The sequence below is a fragment of the Plectropomus leopardus genome, chromosome 8, assembly GCF_026936395.1.
Source record: "Plectropomus leopardus strain MGB_pleo_1.0 chromosome 8, ASM2693639v1, whole genome shotgun sequence".
NCBI classification, from domain to species: Eukaryota; Metazoa; Chordata; class Actinopteri; order Perciformes; family Serranidae; genus Plectropomus; species Plectropomus leopardus.
This window is the reverse complement of record NC_142183.1, coordinates 10675656-10700302: the sequence shown is the minus strand read 5'-3', so window position 1 is coordinate 10700302 and position 24647 is coordinate 10675656. Positions and strand designations below refer to the sequence as shown.

Here is a 24647-nt window from a genome sequence, read left to right as displayed (position 1 = left end):
AAGAAAAAAAGAGAGGGTGTCGAAAAAAGTATAAAACTTTGATCTGCCCTCTAACCAACCATAAAGGACAAAGTTTATGTTTTTGACATGAAGCACCTTTGGGAACAGATAGAGAGGGAAGGAGGGAGGATACGAGGGCTCACACAGAGAAACAGAAGCAGAGAGAGAGGAGAGAAAGAGGAATCGGGGGCTAATGGTCTGTGGGATACTGGCATTATTAGTTATCTAAAGTGGCAGCCACGGTTGAATTCACCATTATACAACTAACCTCCCTAAGCAACCAGCCTGCATCTGCCTGGATGCTGCAGTGGTCCCTTATTCTGCAGCTATTCTCCATTAGCAGCACAAGCTCTACATCCTTCACCTACATTTTAAAGCTGTGAAGTGATTCAGCATTATTAGGTAAAACCTTGCCTCTGGCTGGATTCCCATTTCCTGTGTGGAAATATTAGCTTATTGAATATTCGATCAAGTGCAGGTGCTGAAAGTATAATGGAGCTGGCTGATTTTAGCGACAGCACACTTTTCTTGTGTCGCAGTTTTGGATGATAAATCCAGTTTTTGGTCTAGGTCGGTGTGTATTTTATGACTTATGAGCATTCTTTTAAGTCTTTGACCTTTTAAATCACATCACAGACATCTAAAATTACGCTCTATTTTCTTGAGCTCACATCAATTATGAACACTTGTATTATGATAATTCCTCTTCATGGTACTTCACCGCTTTCATACATGCTAAGATGTTGATTTCGTCGAGCAGATTCTGAACACACACAGACTTTTTAACCTTTTTCTCAATCAGATTATGGTATTCCTGTTGCGTGTTATCTGTTACTCCCTCTCCATTTTTCAGCGGTAAAATGAATGATCCATGGGACTGCTCAGTATTCTAGTGTGAGACCCTTCACCAGACATGATGATGGCTCCTTTGGGACTTTGAGGGAGATGGAAAAGACTGTTGAGAGGCATTTTGGTCTGAGAGCTAAAAATGAAAAGTGACATTCATGATACGGCTCTGAGAGACAGGGAGACAGAGAGAGAAAGGCAGACGTGTGCGCGTGCATTGCATATGTACATGTCTTTGTTTGCATGGAAGACCGTGCCCGTGCATGACTGCATGTTTCCATGTGTATAAGGCTGTTCGTTTTGGTGTGTGCCTGAGAAAGAGAAAAACTTCTTGACAAGTCTGTGGCATGTTGAAGGATGTGTGGTGGTTTACAGTTTCAGGTTAGAGCAGTCTAACACATGGTGCTCAATCTGATATTTCATCATGTGTTCACATACAATATACAGCATGTGCGTGCATGTAAAAAGGAAACACAGGGTGACTTACAGGTCTGTGGTGTGTTCGGGGATGTGTGGAGGCATACGGGTCAGTTTGAGATTGGAGCAGTCGACCACAGTGCCTTCACAGCGACATTTCTCCGGACACACCAGGTCCTGGAAACACTCCCCGCTCAGACGGCTGCGGTAGTCCTCCTGACCTGCAGAGGAAAGCCGGAGGGATAGGCCAAAAGAAGAGAGAAGGTGAAACAGAAAAAACAGGATGGGAGGACAGACAAAAGGGTAGACAGTAGGCAGAAAGGGGAGAGAAGAAGAATGGCGAGGTAAAGTAGGTCAACCGAAGGAGACAGAAAGCAAAAGGGGAAAAATGGAGGGCAAGAGAGAAAGAAAAGACCAGAGACAGACAGATCTGAATGTTAAATTCTGCAGGCGTATTAAAAATGTTTTTATTTTTTTTACATGTGACCTGATCCTATGTAAACCTTATACAGAACATATCATCCCAATAAATATACAGCCACGTCAAAACTCTTGCCTCCATTTATCAATCTCTGTCTTAAGTGTTTCTCATTTGAGTTTAATTGTTTGGAAAATTTCACTTTTGCTCTAATTTCAGCTGTCAAAGGTTGTATAATTCTCAACCAGTCATTTGCAAGACATGAGTAAACTGTATCTACCTCATCTATTAAAAAAGGACAGGCGGCATGCTGCTGCAGTACTGTACTGTGGAGGATGCACCGGGCTGATGCAGTAAATCAAATTAACAAACAGATATCCGTGCGGTTTTATGGAATCGTTCTGTTGATAAATGTGGTTTAACCCCGGATGTTTTTATTTTAAAAGGTGAGCCAGAGACCACTTCTGTTATTTAGATATAATCTGAGCAGATATTATTTATGACTGCCAGAGCCTGTGGAACGGAGCTGGTTTACATCACGTAGCACTTGCATTTGTACACCACGTACGCTCTTTATTGTTCTCACGGTTATCATTACCTCTCTCTCTCTTTCAAAACTCTCTCGTCTATCTGTTCTCTGTCAATTGAACCTTCTCTGTATTTCACCACCCTCCTATCAGACTGCTTTTATATTGGCTCTTCTTTCATCCACTGTCTCCACTCTTTCCTGGCACGCACCTTTTATGTCTCAAATGCTTTCTGCTCGTCATTGTTAAAGAAGTGAGGCCACCTACTGAGGGGTAATTTGCAATGAAGAACCTTAATTTGAACCCAGTAAATGATCACTGCTTTTTGAATGATGTCTATCTGCTGAGAGAATTGGCTGGTTAGCTCCTTTTAGTGGCAGATTATTTGATATCTCTGGGCTGCCACAAACCAAGTTGGTTGGCAAGTTGACAGAAAGGAAAGAGCAACGGAGCGAGTCAGGAGAGAAAGGAAAAAGAGAGCAAAGAGTTTGGGGTGGGCATGTTTTTATATACTAAAGGAAAGAAGGAAAGACAGAGGAAACCTATGTGGCCGTTAAAGCCTGATTTTTCCCTGAAGTCCCTCAGCTGAGGCAGAAAAGGGTGAAGTTGGCTGTAGAGAGGTGGAGGGATCAGTCATGCTAACCACTGAAGCACTGCTGGTGATTTGAAAGTGGAAGCAGGTATACAGGTGCGGCCACACCAGATTTTACCTCGCAGGTGGGACAAAGTGTCGGTATATTGCAGCCCAGTTACCACAATAAAATTTTGGCATTGTACATTTCTGCAAACTGGATATGTTACATTTTTTTACATTTCATACCTATCATATCAACACTGTTATGTAGTTCAGATTACATTTATATGCACAGAGTTTGATCAGGAGGAGGAAGGGAGGGTGGATGGTGTGACAAAGGCTGCCAAGCAGCAAATAGCAGCCGACCACAAACACCAACAAAAACAAAAGTGGGTATTTTTAACGACATGTTGAGACATTTCCATCTGTGTTTGTTGCCACAAAACAGATTTTGACCAATTGTTTTTTTGTGCCTAAACCTGACCACACATTAACCACAGTCTTTTCACAACATAGAGTTGACAACTGAAAGGTAAAGAAATGCAAAGTTTCAATAAATCTGCTATGAAATGTACAAGTATACATTATCCATGGTTTGCGGAAACAATGCCAACATTTACTCTGGCAAATGGGTTGAGGGCTTTGAAAGTAAACTGCTGGAGCCGGCATGTCGAGGGGGCTAACAACAGCTGTCCACAAAATTGTAGGTATACAGCTTACCAAACGCTTAACTGTCAGTAACCTCAAACAACAATTCATAATATTGTACTATTATGCACATACATCACTTTGTATGAAATCTAATGATTAGCACCCCATAACTGGTGTCATCGTGCTACGTACTTATCACAAAGTTACGTAGGTCAGGTCAAGGAGAAGAGTCATGTATGGGGGTCGTTACATTACGTACTTAATATTAACTTACAACGGTAAGGTTTAGGAAAAGAAACATTGTGACAACGTACCTTTAAATAACTCAAAGTCACTTGGTTTCACATGGGACATGAACGCCAGACTCCTGGGGGAAAGTCCTGTGTTTGTTTGTGGACTTTCCTCTCTTTATATGTCTTCCCTCTTTACTCCCATCAGCGCATCTCAATACATAAGTTATATACAAATGACTGGCTTGTGATAATGTTGTGAAAATGTTGGCGCATTACTTTGTTATAGGTATTATAGGTACAGCCTGTTGTCCTGCACTCACTACCGACAAAGAGTGTCCCTCTCTCTTGCAGCATGTGCGATTTTACTATGCAATAATGCAAGAATATAAACAAAATTTCAAAATCACTTAAGTGAGAGTTCACTCCTAACTCTCTCACTAAGTTATAGAACCTTGCAATTTTATGTGTCAGAGTTGGATCAGATTGAACCTGTAGCAAGTATGTCTAGCTTTGCTCTTTACTGAAATGAAAGGGAAGAAAGAAGAAAAATCTGGTGTGACTGCACATAAAACAAGCATTTGAGACGTGAAAGACTTGTCAGTACTTTCAATGGAAAACAAGAAATGGGAAAAGTGGGAGAGTCTGTTGAGAAAAATGAGCTCAAATTTATGCTGGCAGTGGAGGATTCATGGCGGATATATGTGTCATGAAACACTTGAATTTTTGATATTTGTTATTGATTAAAATTTTTTGATGTTAGATTATTTCTCTATGTCCTCTTATTTCAACCACAGTTGGAGTCCCATGTTTCCGAAGCCCTACACATAAATGCAAACAAACAGAGGTAAAGTATTGAGCTCTTAATTTTTTGCTCCAAGGCGTGTGATTGGCTGGGAGAGGCAGGTGGGTGTGTGCTGGGCGGTCCCTGGCGCTTGACGGAACCATGTGATGCCACAGTAGGCGGGGCCACATGGTTAGATCAAGCACAAGAGACAGCTGCACGAACCAATCAGAATGCAGGTCCACACAGGAGGAGGAGGAAGGTGGGGCAACAGAGAGCTGCACCAATCAGTCAAGGGGGTCAGGGTCCATACAGGATAGGAGAGGCAACAGACAGCTGCAGATCCACACAGGAAGGGGACGGGACCAGAGAACTGCCCACCAAACAGCGAAATATGTCCACACAGGTCCAGAGAGGAAGAGGAGATGCAAGGAGAGGCATGGGACGGCAGACAGCAAGGGCTGAAGCAAAGAGGACCGCCACAACCAGCTTTGGGAGCATTTCTAATCTCGTTATCTCGATTAGCTCCATGGGCAGAGCACTAACATTTGAGGCTCACTCACCACTGAGACCTCCCATGCTAAAAATGTACCGCATGTGCTCTCTAAACTGCAAAGCACTTTGGATAAAAGCCTTCACCATTAAATAGTATTGGTTGTGCTATTTATTGCATGCCCAGTTTAGGCAGGGAAAAAACATTTTAGAGGACAGCAGGGAAGGAAATCACATATGTGACACCACTCCAACTGTCTTTTGGGCTGTTGTGACCAAACTTAACAGGCAGCTGGCTGACAGGAGAGGGCTGTCAGCTTATTAGGCTCTCCTGGGTGCTTAGGATATAAAAGCTGGGCCATGTGTTTATTCTTTATTTATTCCTACAGATGACACAAATCCATACATCACTCATATTGGTGATCTACTCATTGTATTGTTATTTTGAGTTAAACTCAGTTGGATAACTTGTTTGTTTTAAGTATAACCTTGCATGGGCTCACTACTTGACACGCTGTCTGAGCCAGTTTGTGATATATATCACTTAATACCCCTTGTTTCCATCAAGCAGTGTGGTTCAGTTCATTTTGTTACACATTAGAAAGTTTATTTTTGTGTTTCTGGCAAGGAGTCAGTTCTATGTTTGTGTAAAACCAGTATAGCTGATTAGTCTTACAGGCACACTTTTTACAGCACACCGATGTAACTAAAATGACTAAAAGAAATTATTGTTTTGGTGCTTGGAAAAACATTTTCCCCCCAAATATTTTGTGTGCTTCATGTTACATCTGCTGTTGCATTTTTTTCTTTACACTCCAAATAAAACAAAATATCAGTGACAGAAGGTGGTTTCCTGATGAAATACCTGCTGTTATACAAACCACTTTGTTGCTCATTGTAAAACAAACACAGGACACCTACACAGTGAATCAAAGGATTGCTGCTGCTTATTAAAGAGAGTTAAATGCACCATTTTTCCTCCTCTAATATTTCTATTATGTGATTATCTCATCTTATGACAAACCCATTCAGTGTGGTTAAAGCGACTGTTGGAACTAATAAAGTTGACAGAGGTCGACTACACTGCCTTTTAAACCAGTGTTTTGCTTACGACTGTTCTCACGCAGTTCAAACAGTTTGTAAAATACCTGAAAGGGGATTTTAAAAATGAATGTTTCCAGTGATCCATTAAAAAAGGCATAATGTTTAAGACAGAGAAAACAACATAAACACTCACACACACACACACTGATTCACACGCTTACACAAGTGGGCGATCACAGTCTATGGCCAATCCCTGCTGAGTTAGTTATTGTGCTGCTTCAGTGTACTGAATTGTTCTGTGTTGTAATTAGTGAGACCCATGGCTCGTATCAAAGGAAATAACAGTAATAAAATACAACCACAGAGAGACATACAGACTGTATATGTGAATGTGTGTTCAGTAAACCGTCATCAGTTTCTAATTGCAAAGATAAACCAACATGTGTGTTTTAAAATGTCGTTTTTATAATGTTTTACCTGTGAATCTTGACATTTTACCTTTTACCTGCAGAATGAGTCTATATTAGCCTCAGAGGAGACTCCCTGCATGTTTGTGTGTGTGTTTAAGTGTGTTTGTGTGAACTCATTTCCTACCTGTGCACCTGAACTTCTTGCCTTTAACCTGGCTGATGCGCTTGTTAGCCAGCCTTCTGGGGTGACTGCAGCGCGCTCCACTGGTCTCAATTGGGTTGTCAAACAGGTAGTCTGCCAACCACTTCAGGTGACAGTCACACATAAAGGGATTCTGGGCCAGATGACTGCGAGAGAGGAAGATGTGTTTGTAAGAGGACAGGAAAAGAAGAGTAGCGCACAGTTACTACAGTTGCTGACTGATGCAAAATAAAACACAGCGATACTTTTACATTCGTTGCTCTAAACTGCCAATTTTATCTCTTCGTTACTTGTCATAGTTTGATGCAGGGGCAGAAGCAACGTCAGGTGCAGCCATTTGCATTGTCTTAACTCAAGGGATCCGTGGTTAGGTTTAGGCAATAAAATTACTTGGTTGGGGTTAGGAAAAAAACATGGTGTTGGTTAGCTGCAGTCAGTTGACTCACATGATTAACAAGTGACTAACGACTCACACAACTAACGATTGTTGTGAAAACAACAAAAACGCCGATTTTAATTTTAACACAGAATACAAACACAGGTCTCCAGGGTCAAAGTCCTGTGCTTGTTGGACACATCCACATCCACCTCCACATCCACCTCCCTCCCACTACATCTGTCGCTCTGAACATCTAATAATGACACAAATGGGTCAGACTGGAGTTGTCTGAAAGCCCAGTGTGTTTCATATGGATGCTAAAGGATGCACTGTACATCCATATCTGACCAAGTGGTGTTTTTTGAAACCCTGGGAGTGAGACCAGGCTGAAACTGCTTGTGTGTTTCCTTCATGAAAATTCTCTAGCATACACAAAGCAAGGTTTTTTTAACCACTTATCATTCCAAGATCATCAAATATCACCTTGTCCCTTGGTATCTGATACTGATGCACAAGGCACCCTATAGCATCTGTATGAGATGCACTGCTGTCTACTGGCTGAAACAGAAGAAAGGAAGATGTTTGTGTTCAAAACATCCCAGTGTTACATGTCTTGTCCCAATGTGAGTAAGTTTGTCTCTCTCCTCCTTCTGTCTTGATTCTAACATTTAAACATCAGTTTAAACAAACCAACTAACAATTATTTTCATGACATATTCATTATATTGAGTTAATGGTTTGGTCTAAGAAATGTATAAAAACAGTGATGTCTTCAATTTGCTTGGTTGTCCACCTAACAGACCAAAACCTTCAGATATTCAATTTTCTTTCACATGTGACAGAGGAATGAAAAAAATGTGAATGAAGAACGAGTAAAACAATACATCACTTTTCAGAATAGTTGCTGATTAATTGTCTCTGACTTGAGAGTTTGTGAAAAACCTGAATCTACTCACAGAGTCTTGATGGAGCGCAGAGGGGCGAACAGTCCTTTGCTGATGGTTTGCAGCTTGTTGTCGTACAGCGACAGCAGGTTGAGGTTCTGCAGGTCTTGGAAGGTGTTGACTCTCAAACAGTTAATTTTGTTGGCATTCAGCAGCCTGAAACACAAACAAGACCCATTTGTTATTTATCTGTATTTGTTTTACTACCTAGCTTTATTATCTCTGTGCACAACACAAACAAAAGATAAGCGCACATGCAGATAATGAGATAATTTATTTTTCTCAGATGCATCTCTACAGCAAAACCACTACTTTCCTCCTCTGTCCTCTTCTCCTCCTCCTTATTTCTCCTCCCTGTCCCTCCCCATACCCTTTCCACACAGTCATGATTATATTTTTTCTGGCTGTGACACATAAATCTGAAAATTGCGGTTTTATATATTTTCACTTTCCCTTCTTGAGCAGGAGGGGAAAATCTACTGTTGGGTGGGAGTGTTATATCTTGTTTTGATGGGGGAGACAGATGGCGAGGGGGGGAAAGGAAAAGAGAAAGAGAGGAGGTAAAATAATGGAGATGGGATGGAGGAAATAATGGAGTGAGACGGTGTAGGGGCAGGCAAAAATTTAATTCTGAGTGACACAGATATACAATTAAGTGAAAGAGGCTGGCGGGAGAGAGAGAAAGGGAAATGAGAAATGTGATAGAGGGATTAGGAAAATGACAGGAAAGGTTTGCACCTCCACCCTTTCCTCCATCTCTCTTTTTCATACCTGCACTTCATTAGCAAATATAGCCAAGTTGACAGCTTTTTGCTTGTACTTCTTTTCTTTCTCCCACTTCTTGTCTGTCTTTTCCTCGATCATTTTGCTCTTTTATCACACAAACACTCTTTTCACTACTCTCCACTCTCTTTCTTTCTTTGTCAGACAGGTGACTAAATCCGTTCTTGGTACAGCAGCTCAGCTTAATCATCTCAAGTCATCCTAACGAGCGCCTATACTGGCAGAACCCGCTTATACATACACTCACACACACACTGCTCTGCGACATATCCACGCCTCATTAGGCAGCTCACAGGGGGAACTAATTACTTGAAACTGCACCAGTAAAACAAAGCAGCGCAGACAATATAAACAGCAGACCGGTAGCTATACAAAGCAATAAACACATCTTTGTCATGGAAGGTTGACGTGCTGCTTGATTCAGCAGTGAAAGCTGATATATAATTTATAATTATTACATTACACGGGAACAGCATTTTGGAACTCCTGACAATCTGACCGATGTTTTGGAGCTCTGACAGTGGCGAAATATTAAAAGACATATTCTCACCGAACGCCTGCTGAGCGAGCGCCAACACTCGCAGGCAGTGTCTTTGTAGGATTGACCAATGATGTGGCAAGACATGAATATTAACTAGACACTCAGCACGTTATTTATTCATCGATTGAAGCCGTCACAAATGCACAGAAGCAGTCTTGAATTATCCTATTAAGGGAACACACTTGCGTGTATGCACAAATACAAAGCAACTGGTGTTTTAGTGTTTAACATCATCATGACAAGGCGTGAGGGAAATGCTTTTCCAATCACTGAATGTTAATGATGTCACCTTATTCGCACACATTTCATCTCTCTCTGTAGTTTTCTTTTTAGTTTTATATGTTTTTCCATATCTGTCTTCTTTTTTATGTCCATGTCTTTTTTCATTTATCTCTCCTATCCATACATCCATTATTTTATCTATCCATTCTTCCCCCTCTCTCCCCTTCTTCCTTCTCTCTGTGTCTGACTATGCACCATGCATCCCAATGATCCACCTAAAGCCCGTAAAAGGTGTTTGTGGGTTAGATTCACTCATCCTCATTCTCTTTGCTTCACTTCACTTTACGATGGAAAAGCCCAGAACATTAGCTGTTTCTGCAGTGGACTGCGGCATTCGCGAGCACCATATGCCACATACAGTACCAATGTAGCCGTTACAGGAGTCTGAAATTTTTACTGCATGCTGCAGTTTGAACCTGTGCCCATGAGAAATAATCACCATAAATAGTTGTCCCCATAAATATTTAGAAGAACCATGGTGAGATCACATTTTATATACCTGTGCTTCATTTAATAAAGACTTTTCTGTATTCACACACATGATGCAGGACAGATGGAGGGCGATGGAGGAGGAGGGGATTCAACTTTAGCTGCCACTGTGAAATAGTGATGATAACCAAGATTTGCTCCTCCTCATAAAATTACCTTCACATTGCATATTGATATTGATGGTATATAAAACTGCCCTTTGCTGTGATCATGGTACAAAAGTAATGTTTTTTGGATATGATTCTCTAATGCCAAACCACCAAATCATCTTAATCAGAAAAATTAAATACAACACTAAAAACAAAAACAGCCAGACCTACTTACCATTATTATTCCCCAACTGGAGCCAACATAGCAGCAAAGTTAACATGTTAGCATTAAGTATTCGTGGGGAAAATGTGCCTGGCATTAAAAAATTGTTTTGTTTGTGAATATTGTGCATTGTAAAGGATATAAATTCTGTAGCAAAACCATTGATAAGTGTTGCTGTTGTTCCCGGTTTCACATAGAGGAAAACTCCATTGTCCCCTCAGCTAATTTATGCAATGGAAATGATCCTAAACTTATGCTAATAACATTAACATGTTGTATTTTTCAGGAGAACATATAAGACAACTGTTTTGATGGTGAACCTTGTGAGTTATAATGAAACCAAATTTTGTAGCATTACCTTTGTAAATGTGCTTTTTGTTCCCAGCTTCATTTAAGAAGAGGAAAACTCGCTAAGCTAGTTTTGCAATTTAAAATGTAAATGATTATGCTACTAAAGCTAGCATGCACTATTTGTTGGTTAAATAGGTATAGCGAAAGATAATTTTTTAGTCTGTCAACCTTGTGATTTATAATGGAGCGAAATTTGTAACATTACCTCTGTTAAATGCTGCTGTTGTTTTTGGCTTCATATGAGTAGGCTAATTTCTGCAACAAAAAATGTCACAGGCTAATGATAAAAACATTAGCATGCAGTATTTGTGGGGGAAACGTGTCTAGCTAAAGATATTTGCTTTGTCTGTGAACCTTGTGAGTTATAACAGAGCCAAATTTTGTACTTTTGTTTAATGTTGTTCATATTAGGCTGTATTTTATGTGATATTAGGTGTAGAACACAGTAGCATAGAAACCCCACCGCCATCTAGTGTTTTGGAGGTGTAATTGCAGATTGACATGGGCATACCTTTGCACGAGTATAATTGCTTACAGCTGCATAGGCCACTTGTGTAACTGCAAATCAGCCTTAAGGGACACTCGAAGCAACGTCTGATACTTAACTTCTGATTTGTAATGAGGATGTTAGTTTTATATACTGGCTTTTCAAATATTCACAACACTGACTGATTTTTTTCTGCATTGTCATGTTGCCACACAAAAAGGTATGTTCCTTGCGGATAAATCACCTGCAATGAAGGCTTTCAGTAGGAGATGTGCTTTAACACTACAAATCCACGGCGAAACAGTGTTTGCAGGGTAATTCATCTCATATTTGAGTGTCTTTTGTTTACTGAATTATGTATTTCATTGTTTTCTGGAGGGAACCACACACACACACACACACACACACACACACACACACACACACACACAGGTACACACATAACAACAGACCACAAAGACAGTACTTACAGTAGCTGCAAGGAAACCAGTCCATCAAACAATCCCTTGGGCAGCTCTGTGATCTTGTTGCCGTACAACACCCTGCACAGGACAGTCAAAACAACATCATTTAGAGCACCGTGTTTACAAGGCTGTCCTTACAAGATGAGACTTATGTGGTCTGAAGCAGGCTGTGAAGCACAGTAAATACTTTGTTGTTTTGTGGACATTATTTCTGCTCTAATCCGCCACTTGAGAGGGGCACTGCTCTGCATCCACAAGTACAGTTTGGTATTTAAACCCTTTAAAGTGCATTTGGGGAAAACTTTAATTTTTTATCTTTTAATTGCTGCAATAGCCTCTATGACAACTTTAACCCTGAATCATAATTAGTGTAATTGACAGTATTATGCTTTCATATCCATATAGTACTTATGCTAGCTGAGCATTTTAGTTCAGTTTGGTGTGGTGGGATTGATTTTGTAGAATAAGTATGCCATCAAAGCAAATATTGTCATTAGAAAGCAAAATTATATGATGATATAAAACCATTTGTCTATCAAGAAAAAAAATATTGCTTTAGTCACAGTCCTATGGAAACCCTGTGACTCCAAAAATGAACCAGAAACGACGTTTGGGTTGGTTTTTTTTTTCAGCTTTGTGACGATGCATTTTTCAGCTAATATAATGGAATATTAACCACAGGAAAACAAATCTGTCAAATGTGAAGATATACAATAACAATAAAAATGACACCTTAAAGGGCAGTTAAATTATTTATTTATTTTTCTGTAGCTTCCTGGTAGTGTGTATATGTTCAGATTCAAAAATTAAAATTTCAGTTAAATTATGTGTGTTTTACCATCAAAATGCTATTTTCTTATGCTCTTCAAAATATTTTTCCCAGAAGACTTGATGTATGTTTTTGCACAATGTTGTAGCTACATATAAACCCCCCCAGCCTGCCTAATGGGCCTCTGTATGACTGAGCCAAACCTCTTAGGAATTGTGTGTTATCGATCTTACACTCCCAGTTTGGAGAAACAGACAGGAGTATGGATCTTATGTTGTACTAACATGTTATCAACAGCATTACATGTGTTTAGCTTCTGTGCCCCAGTACTCCTGCCTGGTTTTGCAAACTGGGAGTGTGCCAACTGCCATTTAACTGGTGATACGCTATAAATGTATTAAAAAACAAGAATAGTGTAAATAACTATTTGTTAAATGCAGTATTATGTTATGCTGAATCACAGCGTGTCTTTACTTGGTTAAAAAAAATAGCACCATCCTCCCTCGTACAGTTACACTCAGTCATACATTTAGAGAAGTATGTGTGCGGTGGGCATGAGGGAGAAGAGGGCATCAGTGCCGTAATCTGTGTCACTGCTTTTTGCTAACTGCTGAGTGGGAGTTTCCAATTGAAACATGCTGAAAAAACACAGATGGAGTCAGCCTTCAAACCAAGGTTTCCCTCATTATTACTGTGTTGTAGTTTTTTTACCAACACATCTTCAATAAAATCTCACTAATATTCAGCTCTCCTGAAGGCGGAGAAGACCCTGGATTTATCTGTTTAGAATGAAAAAGCCATCAGGCTCTCCGAGTTGCAACAACTATTTTAGGGAATTGAAGGAGTTTTAAAATCAGAGACACAAAGTTGTCTGCTTCCAGTGTAATTTTTAACTTTTTTGTCAGATTATAAAAGACATGCACAGTCATTCAGCACTAAAGCTTTTTCACTAAGAACGCTGCAGGACCATTTATCTCATTTGATCGTCAAAAACTGAAATCATTTCTGAGATGTGCTTCCAAATGCAGCTGTAACCATTTAATTCACTTGAGCAATTTTTATACTTTGCTACATCACGCCTCAGCTGGCCTCCACTGCAAAAGTCCTGCCTTTCAGTGACATTCCTATTCAACTGACTCGACTGTGTGTGTGTGTGTGTGTGTGTGTGTTCAGTTTTAACACCCAGCAGAGTTCACCTTGTCTACCCCTTCTTGTCTGTCTGTCTCATTTTCATGCTCCAGATTGATTCAAATTAAACTGTCCTTCATGTTCTTATCACATTCACCCTCAGACACACACATACACGTAAACACACACACACACACACACACAGACACATGCACTGACTGATTACAGGCAATTCCACACACACACAAGCAAATACAAAGACACACATACAGCACATATGCACCCTCTGCAGCGCTGTGGTCCGGTTGTCAACATCAACAGCGACAACATTTTTATTTGCTAAATGTCTGGAAATGCAATTACTTTCCTGTCCGGATATGTACACATGCCTGTGTGTGTTTGCATGTACGTGTGTCATACTTACAGTGAGGTGAGCGAGCGGAGGCCACTGAAGGCATCGGCAGCGATGTCAGAAATCTGGTTTTTACTCAAGTCACTGGGGGAGAGAAAGAAAGAAAGAGAGAAGATAAGTGCGTTACTGTAATACACAGTAATGGAGTTCATTCTGTGTGAATGTCCTAGAACTGTCTGACAAATGATCATGAGAGAATACATCAGCAGAGGTCAAGGCAAGGGGACATAAGAAGGGCTGAGTGTGTAAGTAAATGAGAGAGAGGGAGAGGGAGAGGGAGGGAGAGAGAGAGAGACGGGGGGGGGGTGGAGGAGCGACAGGAGAAAGACACTGGAAGCAGAGGCATGTTAAGTGCAGTTCATGTCAGTCACTTCCACCATTGTAAGATATATTATTTAACACTATGACGGAGGTTAACACTCTGTCTGTGTGTGTGTGTGTGTGTGTGTGTGTGTGTGTGTGTGTGCACGCGGGTGGGTGGATATCCTTACAACCTTGCACAAGTCTGCAAGTCTGGCATTTTCTTCCATTTGCATGATAAGGACATTTTTCACCAGTGAGTTTTATGTCTGTGTGTATGTGTGTGTGCGTGCTTGCATACTGTTTTTGATTTCAGATTAGACATACCACCTTCTTTTTCACTATTGCTCACAGTCTATAGTGTTACAGACGTCAGTGGCTAATTATGCATCTATTAAAAAAATCCTAGATTAAAACCTACTGAGGTAAATTCTTAATGTTAAATATAGACAAGAAAATGATAAAATCCAGACAGTTTAGATCCACATTTTGTTAAAATCACAGCAGATTTAATCATTTCAATTCTTCGACGTATCAGCAACAGTAATCCAAAGCCACTGAGGTCAGCCTTTTTTTGTACTAATGTAATATTGACTACTCCTTTTAATTGAGAGAACAAACTAGTATTGCTGCTCTGGGGAACATTACTGAAGCCCTAGACAAGAATCAGGGCCATGCAGCCTTATTTATTGACTTGTTTAAAGCATCTGACATAGTAAAACATGTTCTTACTTACACTTAGGTTGATTAACATACGACCGTCTGACAAAGCAGTGGGCTGGTTTAATATTGTTTTAGGTTGGACTGAATATGAAGGAAACAACTTGAAGATAATCTCCCACAAACTGTCTTGCAAAAGAAATAGACCTATGTTTCAGTAACTAGACTTTCATCATCTGCCTTTCCTGACAAAGATCTAGTTACTGCAACATTGCAAAGAATTCACTTCTTTCGCAAGTCAGCCTGTGTGTGGGATTTGTCCCTCTCTAATGTACCCGTTTTGAAATGTGTGACGTGTTCTTTTGTTCTGGCCTAAATGTGTGAAAGTTAATGGGCTCAGTTTATGATGGATAACTATCTTGGAGTGCCCCAAGGTTCTATACTGGGTCTGCTTTATTTTTTTTCCACATATTTAAGAGTGAACACACATGAAACTATACTCATTGTTGCACGTTGTACCTAGTTAAATCCAGGTAAAATAAATGATTAGATAAAAAATGCATCCATGTTTGGTGCTAGTAAAAGAAGACTGCCGCTAAAGACTTAACCCCGGAAACACGAGCAAATTGGCTTGATTTCTTTCAAAAATTTCAGAAGAAGGCAATGAACAATAAAGTAGAAATGACCCCAAAATTAGCAAGAAATTAGTACAAAATACAAGAAAAGTACCTGAAAATAAGTTAAAAAAAAAAAGCAAACAAGGCAAACTAGACTTGGCGAAAAGCGCTTTAAAACTATATAATTCTGTAACATAATTTAAAAAATGTTATTATGATAACTATAACTAAGTGTTTTCCCTGGCTTATTTTCCATTCTTTTTACTAGGCATTTTTTTCCTAGCTTTTTTTTTAAAAAAAAAGTTCTAAATCTATACATTTCTTGCAATGTGTGGAACATTAGCAAGTAGCTCATTGCGATTTTTCAGTATTTCAGATATACACTGCACTTATTTACTCAGGGTTGAAAGGTTTAAATACTTGTTAGGGTTAATGTGAGATGAGTCTTTAAAATGCATATCATTGCAGGTCCATATGCTCACCAACTTGTGTCCATCCACAGACATTTTGGTACGTGTGTTTGAGAGTGTGTGCGCTGTTTAATCCAGACAGACTTACATCCTCTTGAGCTTCTTGTAGGAAGAAAAGGCTCCTGCTGGGACACTTTTAATCAAGTTTTGCTCCAAACGTCTGAAAGATAGAGAAAGAGAGAGAACGGAGGGGGTATGAGAAAAAGAGGGAGTTGGATGATCTTGAACAATCACTTGGAATTAATTAGACGAGCACATTATCCCTAAAACATACAATGAGAAAATTCAAACACAGATTCAACTCCACAAGTTAATTTTCTTTCCTTTCAATATTTAATTTCACCAAGGACAGAGAAATCATTGGTTATCATGAAGTCCTGTTTACCTCGCAACTTCAGCCGAGCACAAGTGCACACAGAGTTCAAAAGGCGGCTGTACCAATCAACATCTACATAATATTTCTGCAGGTTGCTTAATTCTGCAGGAGGGACGGTCAAGGTCAAACTGTGTGAAAATGTTGAGTTGAATTTTCCAGCTCAGCAGTAATGACCTTATATGGGACCAATATGAGAATCAGCAACCAAAACCTGAACTGCGGACCACAATTGCTCAGTTAGACTCTGGCCAAAGTGTTCATGAGGTGCAGTGATGTACGTAAATGTGTCCAAAGACAACTAACTGGCTATATCAAACATGCTGTCACTCAGCCACAGTGAAATACAGGTTTTAGTGCACAATTTGCACACGGGACAACTGGTTTTGCTGTAACTGGCAGAAGTAGAGTAACAATTTTCATTTCCCAGTCACTTTGAATATTTCAGATATTCCTTTGATGAAGCCAGAGCGCTCTCTTCTTTAGATGCAGTCAGACTGTTATGAACACATTAGATTCCTCAACTTTTTCAGGCTAAGGGCCAAAGGGAATTTATTGCATCTCTTTCTCTGGAAGATTGCAGACTCATTACACCATACCGGCTGTATTCTATCTATTACCATGTGGGGAGCCATCAGAATGAGACACAAGGCCCTCGTTTGAGGAAATGGACTGTAGTTTAGTTTCTGCTCTGCTCATAGTCCGGGCAACACATCCATACATGAAGCTCATGCATTCTTCATGTTACTGTTGCAAAGAAAAGAAGGGAGGAAGCAGAAAGGAGGAAGGAAAGAAAAGGGAAAGACAGCAGGAAAAAAGAGAAAGAGAAAGGAAAGGAAAGGAAAGGAAAGGAAAGGAAAGGAAAGGAAAGGAAAGGAAAGGAGGAGAAAAGGAGAATATAAAGGCATAGTCGTGTAGCACAAAATTACAAAAAATTAAAGGAAAAAAAGGGAGGACAAAATGTGAAAAGAGAAATCAGACAAGGGAAGTGGGAAAATAGGACAATGGAGAAATGGGAGGAGTGGAAAAGCGTTGAAGACAGGAGAGAGGAGAGGAAAAATCGAGAGGAGAAGAGGAGGATGCGGTGAGGTCCCAAGGCCAGCCACAGGGTCAGCTGTCAGAATGATAAATGGGAAATAATCCACCCTTCTTCTCCTCCTCCTCTTCAGACCCCACCCTGTCCCACTCCTGACCTCCACTCTCCATCCCTCTCTTTTCCTTTAAATCTTCTTCCCTCATATCTATCTATCTACGCCTTGTATCACTGTGTCTTAACCACTTTACAGCTAGATATGATCAATATATTTCATGGCATGGACTCAAAGCCAACTTTTGATCACATCTGAACACAATTTGGGTGAATTTATTGCACCAAGTTGTGCTTTACTGCTCTGTAGCTGTTTCTATTTTTTTTTTTTTTTTAAATGAAACGCTTACGTGGTCCTGGCTTTGAGAGCAACACAACACTTACAGGTGGCTGTTTCTTGGCTCATGTCCCTTTTTAAATTCCCTTACCTCACGCCCCTGGCAAACAGCACCACCTTATTTCTACTGAGGGGTCAAAATAAATCAAGGATGGAGAGATATTGACGGAGACAATCTGCACACACAACAAGTAACGAATTATATCTGGGGGCTTTAAACAAGGTTGAATCAAAGACACTTAAAGGCTCAATATCAAAGGATGTATTAAAGGAAAGACGTTTTAAGAGGCAATATAAAAAATCTATAAGGTGAGGCGGCGATTAAACGGCAACTCAGACAGGAGATGGGTTTGGCAGGTGAGCATGCTGAGGATGCACACACACACACTGACGCACACACACACACACACTCTTTTGATGTTCTAATGAAGCTAAACGCCTTAAGACAAACCTGCTTTATTAAATTGCTTTATGAATGTATTTGACTTGGAGAGACAGATTAACACACACTCTTGGATGTGCACAATTGCATGCTGTATATATATACACACACACACACACACATTTGGCATTGATACTTGCCCCCAGCATGTAGAAAGATGACTTTGTCCCCATCGAAGGACTGACAATACATCATCCTATTAAATTCTATTGTTCCTGGCTGCAGCAACAACACTTATTAAAATGGATCAAATGCTAATTCTGAGTGTTTGTGTGTGTGTGTGTGTGTGTGTGTGTGTGTGTGTGTGTGTGTCCAAGAGATTTAATCAGATATGTTTGGTGGCTAAATCATTATACGCGTGCGTGTGTTTGACCCTCTTAGAATGTGTGTATGTGAACATTTTTTTTTTGTCACCAAGTACGTACTTTAAATACAGAACTGGTGTGTCTGCATGTATATATATGTATATATATATATATACATATATATGAATGAGTGTGGGTTGGTGTGTATGTGAGTTTGATTCTATTACTTATGCTGGGGAGGTATTGGCATAGCTTTGCGGGGGAGAATTGCTCCCTTACTCAGAGAGCAATCAACCAGCTGTCCTCTGTACAAACAAACAGGGTACAGCGATCAATACGGATATCAAACACGTCCCACTGTGGGGAGTGTGAGTGTGTTTAAATATGTGTGTAAGAGGAAGAAAGGAGCAGGGAGAAAGACGAGGAGGCCAAGTATATGAGTGTGTAAAGGAAAGAGTTTTGTAATTTAAAACAAGATGGCACTGCAAAACTCGCAGTGTGCCACGGATTGGGTTAGATGTAAGGTCTAGTAGTTCATGGTGAATCAAAGCATCTAAAGATCACAGTGAAACTGAGGCTACGTCTGCATTACATGCAAATGTGGCCCAAATCCAATCTGATTTTTTCAGGGAAATGTGTACACAGGAATCCAATTTTTTTCTAAATCAGAGCTGTGTCACTTTCATCTGTGAGCCTACATACGATACATATCTGATATATGTCTCGCTCAGGCGACTAGAATCACATCTCTACACACAAACATTTGAATAAAGCCAGTATAAGTGTAAAACATACCGCTTTAAATGGATAAAAGGAGAAAAAGGGAAACCGCTAATAATTTTGTTGCGCAAAAGCAAATAATGTAAAAAGCAGAGAATCTGAACATGGGTCCTTCATCGGTATGTGAACAGAATTCAGTTTTTAAAAGGCAAATATGCAAAAAATACTGACACAGTGTGCAAAAATTCATGTGCGAAAAGACGGCTGGAATATTACGAAGCACAGACACTTACAGAAAACATCAATGATATGAAAATGGTCTCTGTGTGAACAAGTCAATAGATATTATGCATGTCACATGTGGCATTTAAGTAAAATAAAGCAGTCTTACATCTCCACGATGCCCTCAGGGAGGTTTGCTGGTATTTCGGTGAGGCCTTTACGACGACAGTCCACTATGTTGTTGTTACAGCTGCAGCTGGGCGGACACACAGCTACCTGAGGAACACAAGTCCTCGACTCTGTCTGTGCTGGACCTGTAGACGGCAATATACAGATGTAAACATCAAGCAGAGATTGGCTTTAATTTGTCTGAATGTGAGATTGCTTTCGTTGGTCTACTGCCAAATACGAGGAAGAGAAATAGGAGCTCCCTCCGTGCCTGCGGCTGCATTTACTTCGATATTGCTACTATAAATTCTGCAATCAAATTTTAGCTTCTGTTTTATTTAATTCTTTATGATGTTTTTGTGAATTGTACCCTCTCAGTAAGATTAGTGTCAGCTTAAGGGGGGAGTTTAAGAGTCCGGTGCTGATCTTTGTATTGTTTTAGAAGCATTTGCATCCTGCCATAACATACTTCTTTGGGGAAAACATGCCGTTTTTGGTATGAAATGGGAACAATTTGCAATTTAAACTGAATATCAGTAGTAAATATCACCTGGCCTCAGAATGTAAAGAAACACATGGCTGGATATGAGCATGAGAATAGAGGGATATGAACATTAAGAGAGAGACAGGAGCATTAAATAGTAAAGGAGGAGAAGAAAGGGAGGGATAAAGTAAAGAAAGACCAAGAGAAAGGCACCTACAGTTACAGGAATGCAGAAAAGCAAGAAGAGGTCCGCTACGGAGCATGTAGGCAGAGAAGATGAGGCTAAAGGCTAATAAAGACAGCACAGCCTGACAGTCTATTAGAAGAGGGAGCTGAATCAGAGGCCTATAAACACTGCCTATACTATCAGCAGCTGATAACACTACTGCTCTTATACTGGCCTTTTAGCTGATTACGTGCTCTACATGTTGTAATTCTTTCAGTGCTATAAACTCAGTGCTGAGCTGTCTGCGCATGATAACAATGCTGCCTGTAATAATAGCTTTTGTGTTTATTACATTCTCTGTCGACCTCTATGTCAAAGTGTCTCGATTGTCAACACTACTTAATATCATTTGGGAAGTTCCACTTGAATCCACTCTCCTAAAAATATGACATACAGAGGTCCAACGCTACTTTAGAGGCTCAATTGTGTGTTATAGTTCGTGTCAGTTTGATGCAGCTTCATCTGCAGTCTGGTCTCTTTCCCAGATTGACAAACACCGACATTTTGTCACACAAGGCACTCTTAATTAAGCGTATTTAAGTGTATTTCTTCCCTCAGCGCCTCATTGCCCCGCCGTCCCTGTCTCTCTGTTCGTCATGAAGTCACTGCTGCAGGAGTGTGAGCTCCTCACCGTACAAACAATTACCAGGCTAACCGTTAGCATGAAATGGCTAATGTTATCTAACACTTAATGACAGGTTTAGCCACAAGGAGCTCAGTGAAATAAGGTGTTTTCGTGTTGGTCTGAGTTTAGTAAATGGCTCTGTGTTTTATATCAGTGACTGCTCCTGTGTTAGCTCATGTTAACAGTGCTGCTTCTAACTTTAATAACGACACCAGTAGAAAGTTTGCTAATTTTTCTCATGTTAATCATGAAGCCAGCTTGTTCATCAAATTAATTTCAAACTGCACTTTCTTTTATGGTACTGGCTCAAATACTTGGATACAGAAGCTAAATTAATGCCCATCCTTAATGTAAACCCATCCACAACAATATTTAAAGCTCAGCACAACTGTATTAAGAGAAAGAAAGTCAGGAAGCTGTTTGGGGCGGGCAAATGCCATGTACTAACATCATGTTACATATTTGCATAACCACAGCCATGCTCTTTCTATTTTCTATACCTAAACAAGTAGATTTGTTGCCTAAATCTAATCGCGACCATTTAATGTTAACCATGTTACGTATTTCATCCAGGTGACAGCTGTGTGTCTCATACAGACAATGTAAAGGGTGTCGTGTGTATCATAATCAGACACCAAGTAGTAGTATTTGACCACATGGGAATAAGAACAGGTTGGAAATGGAGCGAAAAATTGGTTGCTTTTTTTCAAAAATACTTTCATGGGTTTTGTTCCAGAGCCAATTTAAAATAAGTAGTGGGTGAAACTAAAAGCATGCCTTTTTTAAAACCACCTTGACTAAAGAGTCACATCATCACTTTCTGTGATAATCAGCGCAGTGCATGCCACAATAAGCACTAGAAAACTACTTCAGTGTGTCCTTCAGCTCTGAGATATTACATTTAAATATCGTGTGTATGTGTGTTGATGCAAGCTCACCATTGCAGACAAAATCCTTCTTCTGCACATCTGGGACATTGAGGCCCCTCATGTGGGCGGGGGCCATGCACTGGGTGAAGGGAGCCAAGCCTCGCCTGGCTCTGAGCCAATCAGAGAGCCACGACAGGTGACAGTCACAGTGGAGATTGTTGGAGTGCAGACGCCTGAGAGAGATGGAGAAGGAGTTTTTAGGAAATTGCTTGTAAAGGTTGTTTAGTTCTAAATAAAATATACAAATAAAGAAAAAATAACACAATAAACTCTTAATTATCTTAAATGTTCACTTTCTAGAGGCAAAGGTCTCTCAAAAAAATCAAAGTGGAGTCAAACTGAGCACATCAGCTCAGTACGAGCAAATGTATTTGAGTCGGCATTCAAATAGGTTCTTATTTTCACGCAGCTTACTTCGTGGCCAGAATCATGAGGCTGTCGCTTAGGTGAAACACACACACACACACACACACACACGCGCGCGCGCGCGCACACATACGCACAGACACACACACACACACACACACACACACACACACACAAACAGGCACTCACACAAGCACAAAGAGTAATATCCTCAACTCTCATTTCCCCAAGGTCTGTGACAATATGACTCCCTTTAGAGGGAGGACACATACAGCTAAATCACAGTCTAGTCAGAAAGACAGAAATAAACAGACAGAGAAACGGACAAAAAGACAGAGACAAAGGTGGGAAAAGAGATAGAAAAGAGAAACTGGAGTTTGAGATGTGAAGAGAATAGACACAAAGAATTAAAGTAAAAAAGAGAAAATTAAAATGAAGAGAGAGAGAGTGAAAAAAAATCTAAATGAGAAAGATCTTTTTATTTCTTTGGAGTATTATAGTTTTTGGTCATTGTGTATTGATTTCATAGTGGCTAGCTCAGAGTGACAGGAGGAGTTGTGATTACACGAGATGTGTCTGAGATCCCCGGGCCTCTGGACCCTCGGATAAGAATTTTTTATAGGTCAGTTTACCAAAATTACAAAATGCCTTTGGTGGTATCTAGTCATGCGCTCAGTTTTGGTTTTATATGCTCATGTTTTCAGACATTATCTCTGAGTTTTCTTCTTCTACTCCCTTTTCACAGTGGTGTATGAAATATAAGTTGTGGTGGCCAATGCATTTGAAAAATCTGGGGTTGCACATCCCTCTCCTCAGCACTGTTTTCCAGCTGAGACAAGAGGAAGGCTGTTTCTCAGGAGCTATATTTAAGAAGTATGAGAAAATAGTCAAAATCTCACATTGGTGTAGTATTGAGCTCAGTTATGTCTAGGAGGAGTAGACTGGACAAAGAAGAGCTCCTATTTTAAATGTTCCTTTCCTCTGGGTACAGCTGGAGTTTTTAAATGTACTGAGTGGCAAAAACAAAAGTCCATTTACCTGCATTGTAATGAGGTAAAGGCACAAATCTCAGAATATTTCACTACCAGGACAAAAAGTATCTGCATGGCTTTGTTTCACACCTACTGCTTAGTATAACTGAGAATATCTTTTTTTCCTAGCCAATCCTTTAGCGATCCAAAGGTCCAATGTTGTAAAAAATCAGATTTGCATGTCTTTTTAAAATTATAACACCTGTATAGGTGCTTTATAAATACTATGCAAGTATCAAAACACTCCATCTACTGAGTAATGCACGCAGTATTCAGAAACTGTGACCTTAAACATGATGTCAAAACTATACTCTAATAGCTAGAAACTGCCACCACAGTGCTGCTATAATCATTCCCCGGCTGCAATGATGGTGCAGAGACACAGGGAGTGCAGATGATGGAAGATGTGGAAATGCTGACCAATCAGAGGAAACTGGGCTTTTTTGGGAGGGCAGCTTAAAACAACAGTTGCTTTCAAATTGTGTTTTTTCAACATCATGTAAATATATTCTGGTAGAAAGTCTGAAAATGAGCATAATATGGGACCTTTAATGCATTATGCTACACTTTGCACATGTGACAGTGCGAGTAGATTAAATGTAAACGACGATTCTCTCATCAGGCGACATCGAGGACTCATCAGATGCTGATTAGAATTCCAATTGCCAATTAATACCTCAACTAGCATCCCACTAATGGCCTTTTCAAAATTCACCTGTAGCATTAATTAAATGGTATAACTCAATACAGACACATCAGGTGATGTTTCACTGAGCTGAGACTCTCTACGGGCTGCACTGGCTGGATCTGACACCTTAAAAAAGACGGACAGAGAGAGAGAGAGAGAGATGAGGAGAGGGAGGGCGGATGAACAGCAGAATGTCTTGTCAGCGTATTATATGCCAGCCGGGATATCTAGCCTTTCAGAAGACAGGCCTCCCTTTGTAATAAAGCAGAGGACAAATCCTGTTATGGAACAGAGATGGGCTCATTGATGCTAGCAGCGGGGGCAGTGGGTTTTAATACCGCTCTCCCATTATAAATCCAGTTTATAGTCAAACCCCCGCATGGAGATAGCCACGTCCCGGCCCACCCCCGGCTCAGCCTTAATTACTGACAAGTAGGATTAAAACACAGGGGAGAATGGGAGGAGGCAGGGGGTGCGGAGAAAGTGCTGTGTTTGTGTGCGTGCATGTGTGTGTGTGTGTGTGTGTGTGTGCGTGTGTTTGTGTGGACTGTATTTGAGTGTAGCTGTTAGTTAGTGATAGGGTGACTAAGGGTATTGTGCATGGTGTTTCTGTGAATGTGTGTGTTTGGTATGTGTCTCTCTGTGTGTGTTTATTCTTTGT

The 24647-nt window shown here is 40.3% G+C and overlaps 1 protein-coding gene across 2 annotated transcripts in view; it reads right to left on the bottom strand.

Annotated features, from left to right (window-relative positions):
- The window catches only part of slit3 (slit homolog 3 (Drosophila)), a 334139-nt gene that overhangs the window by 74732 nt on the left and 234760 nt on the right, over nt 1-24647 (bottom strand). For both annotated transcript variants that reach the window (XM_042492991.2, XM_088080859.1), the window contains 8 exons: nt 21911-22074; nt 19639-19783; nt 16072-16143; nt 13949-14020; nt 11634-11705; nt 7931-8074; nt 6578-6741; nt 1334-1484 (listed from right to left, as the gene is read on the bottom strand). In XM_042492991.2, the coding sequence (XP_042348925.1) occupies nt 1334-1484; nt 6578-6741; nt 7931-8074; nt 11634-11705; nt 13949-14020; nt 16072-16143; nt 19639-19783; nt 21911-22074 (984 nt within the window). The remainder of the gene's footprint in view (nt 1-1333; nt 1485-6577; nt 6742-7930; nt 8075-11633; nt 11706-13948; nt 14021-16071; nt 16144-19638; nt 19784-21910; nt 22075-24647) is intronic.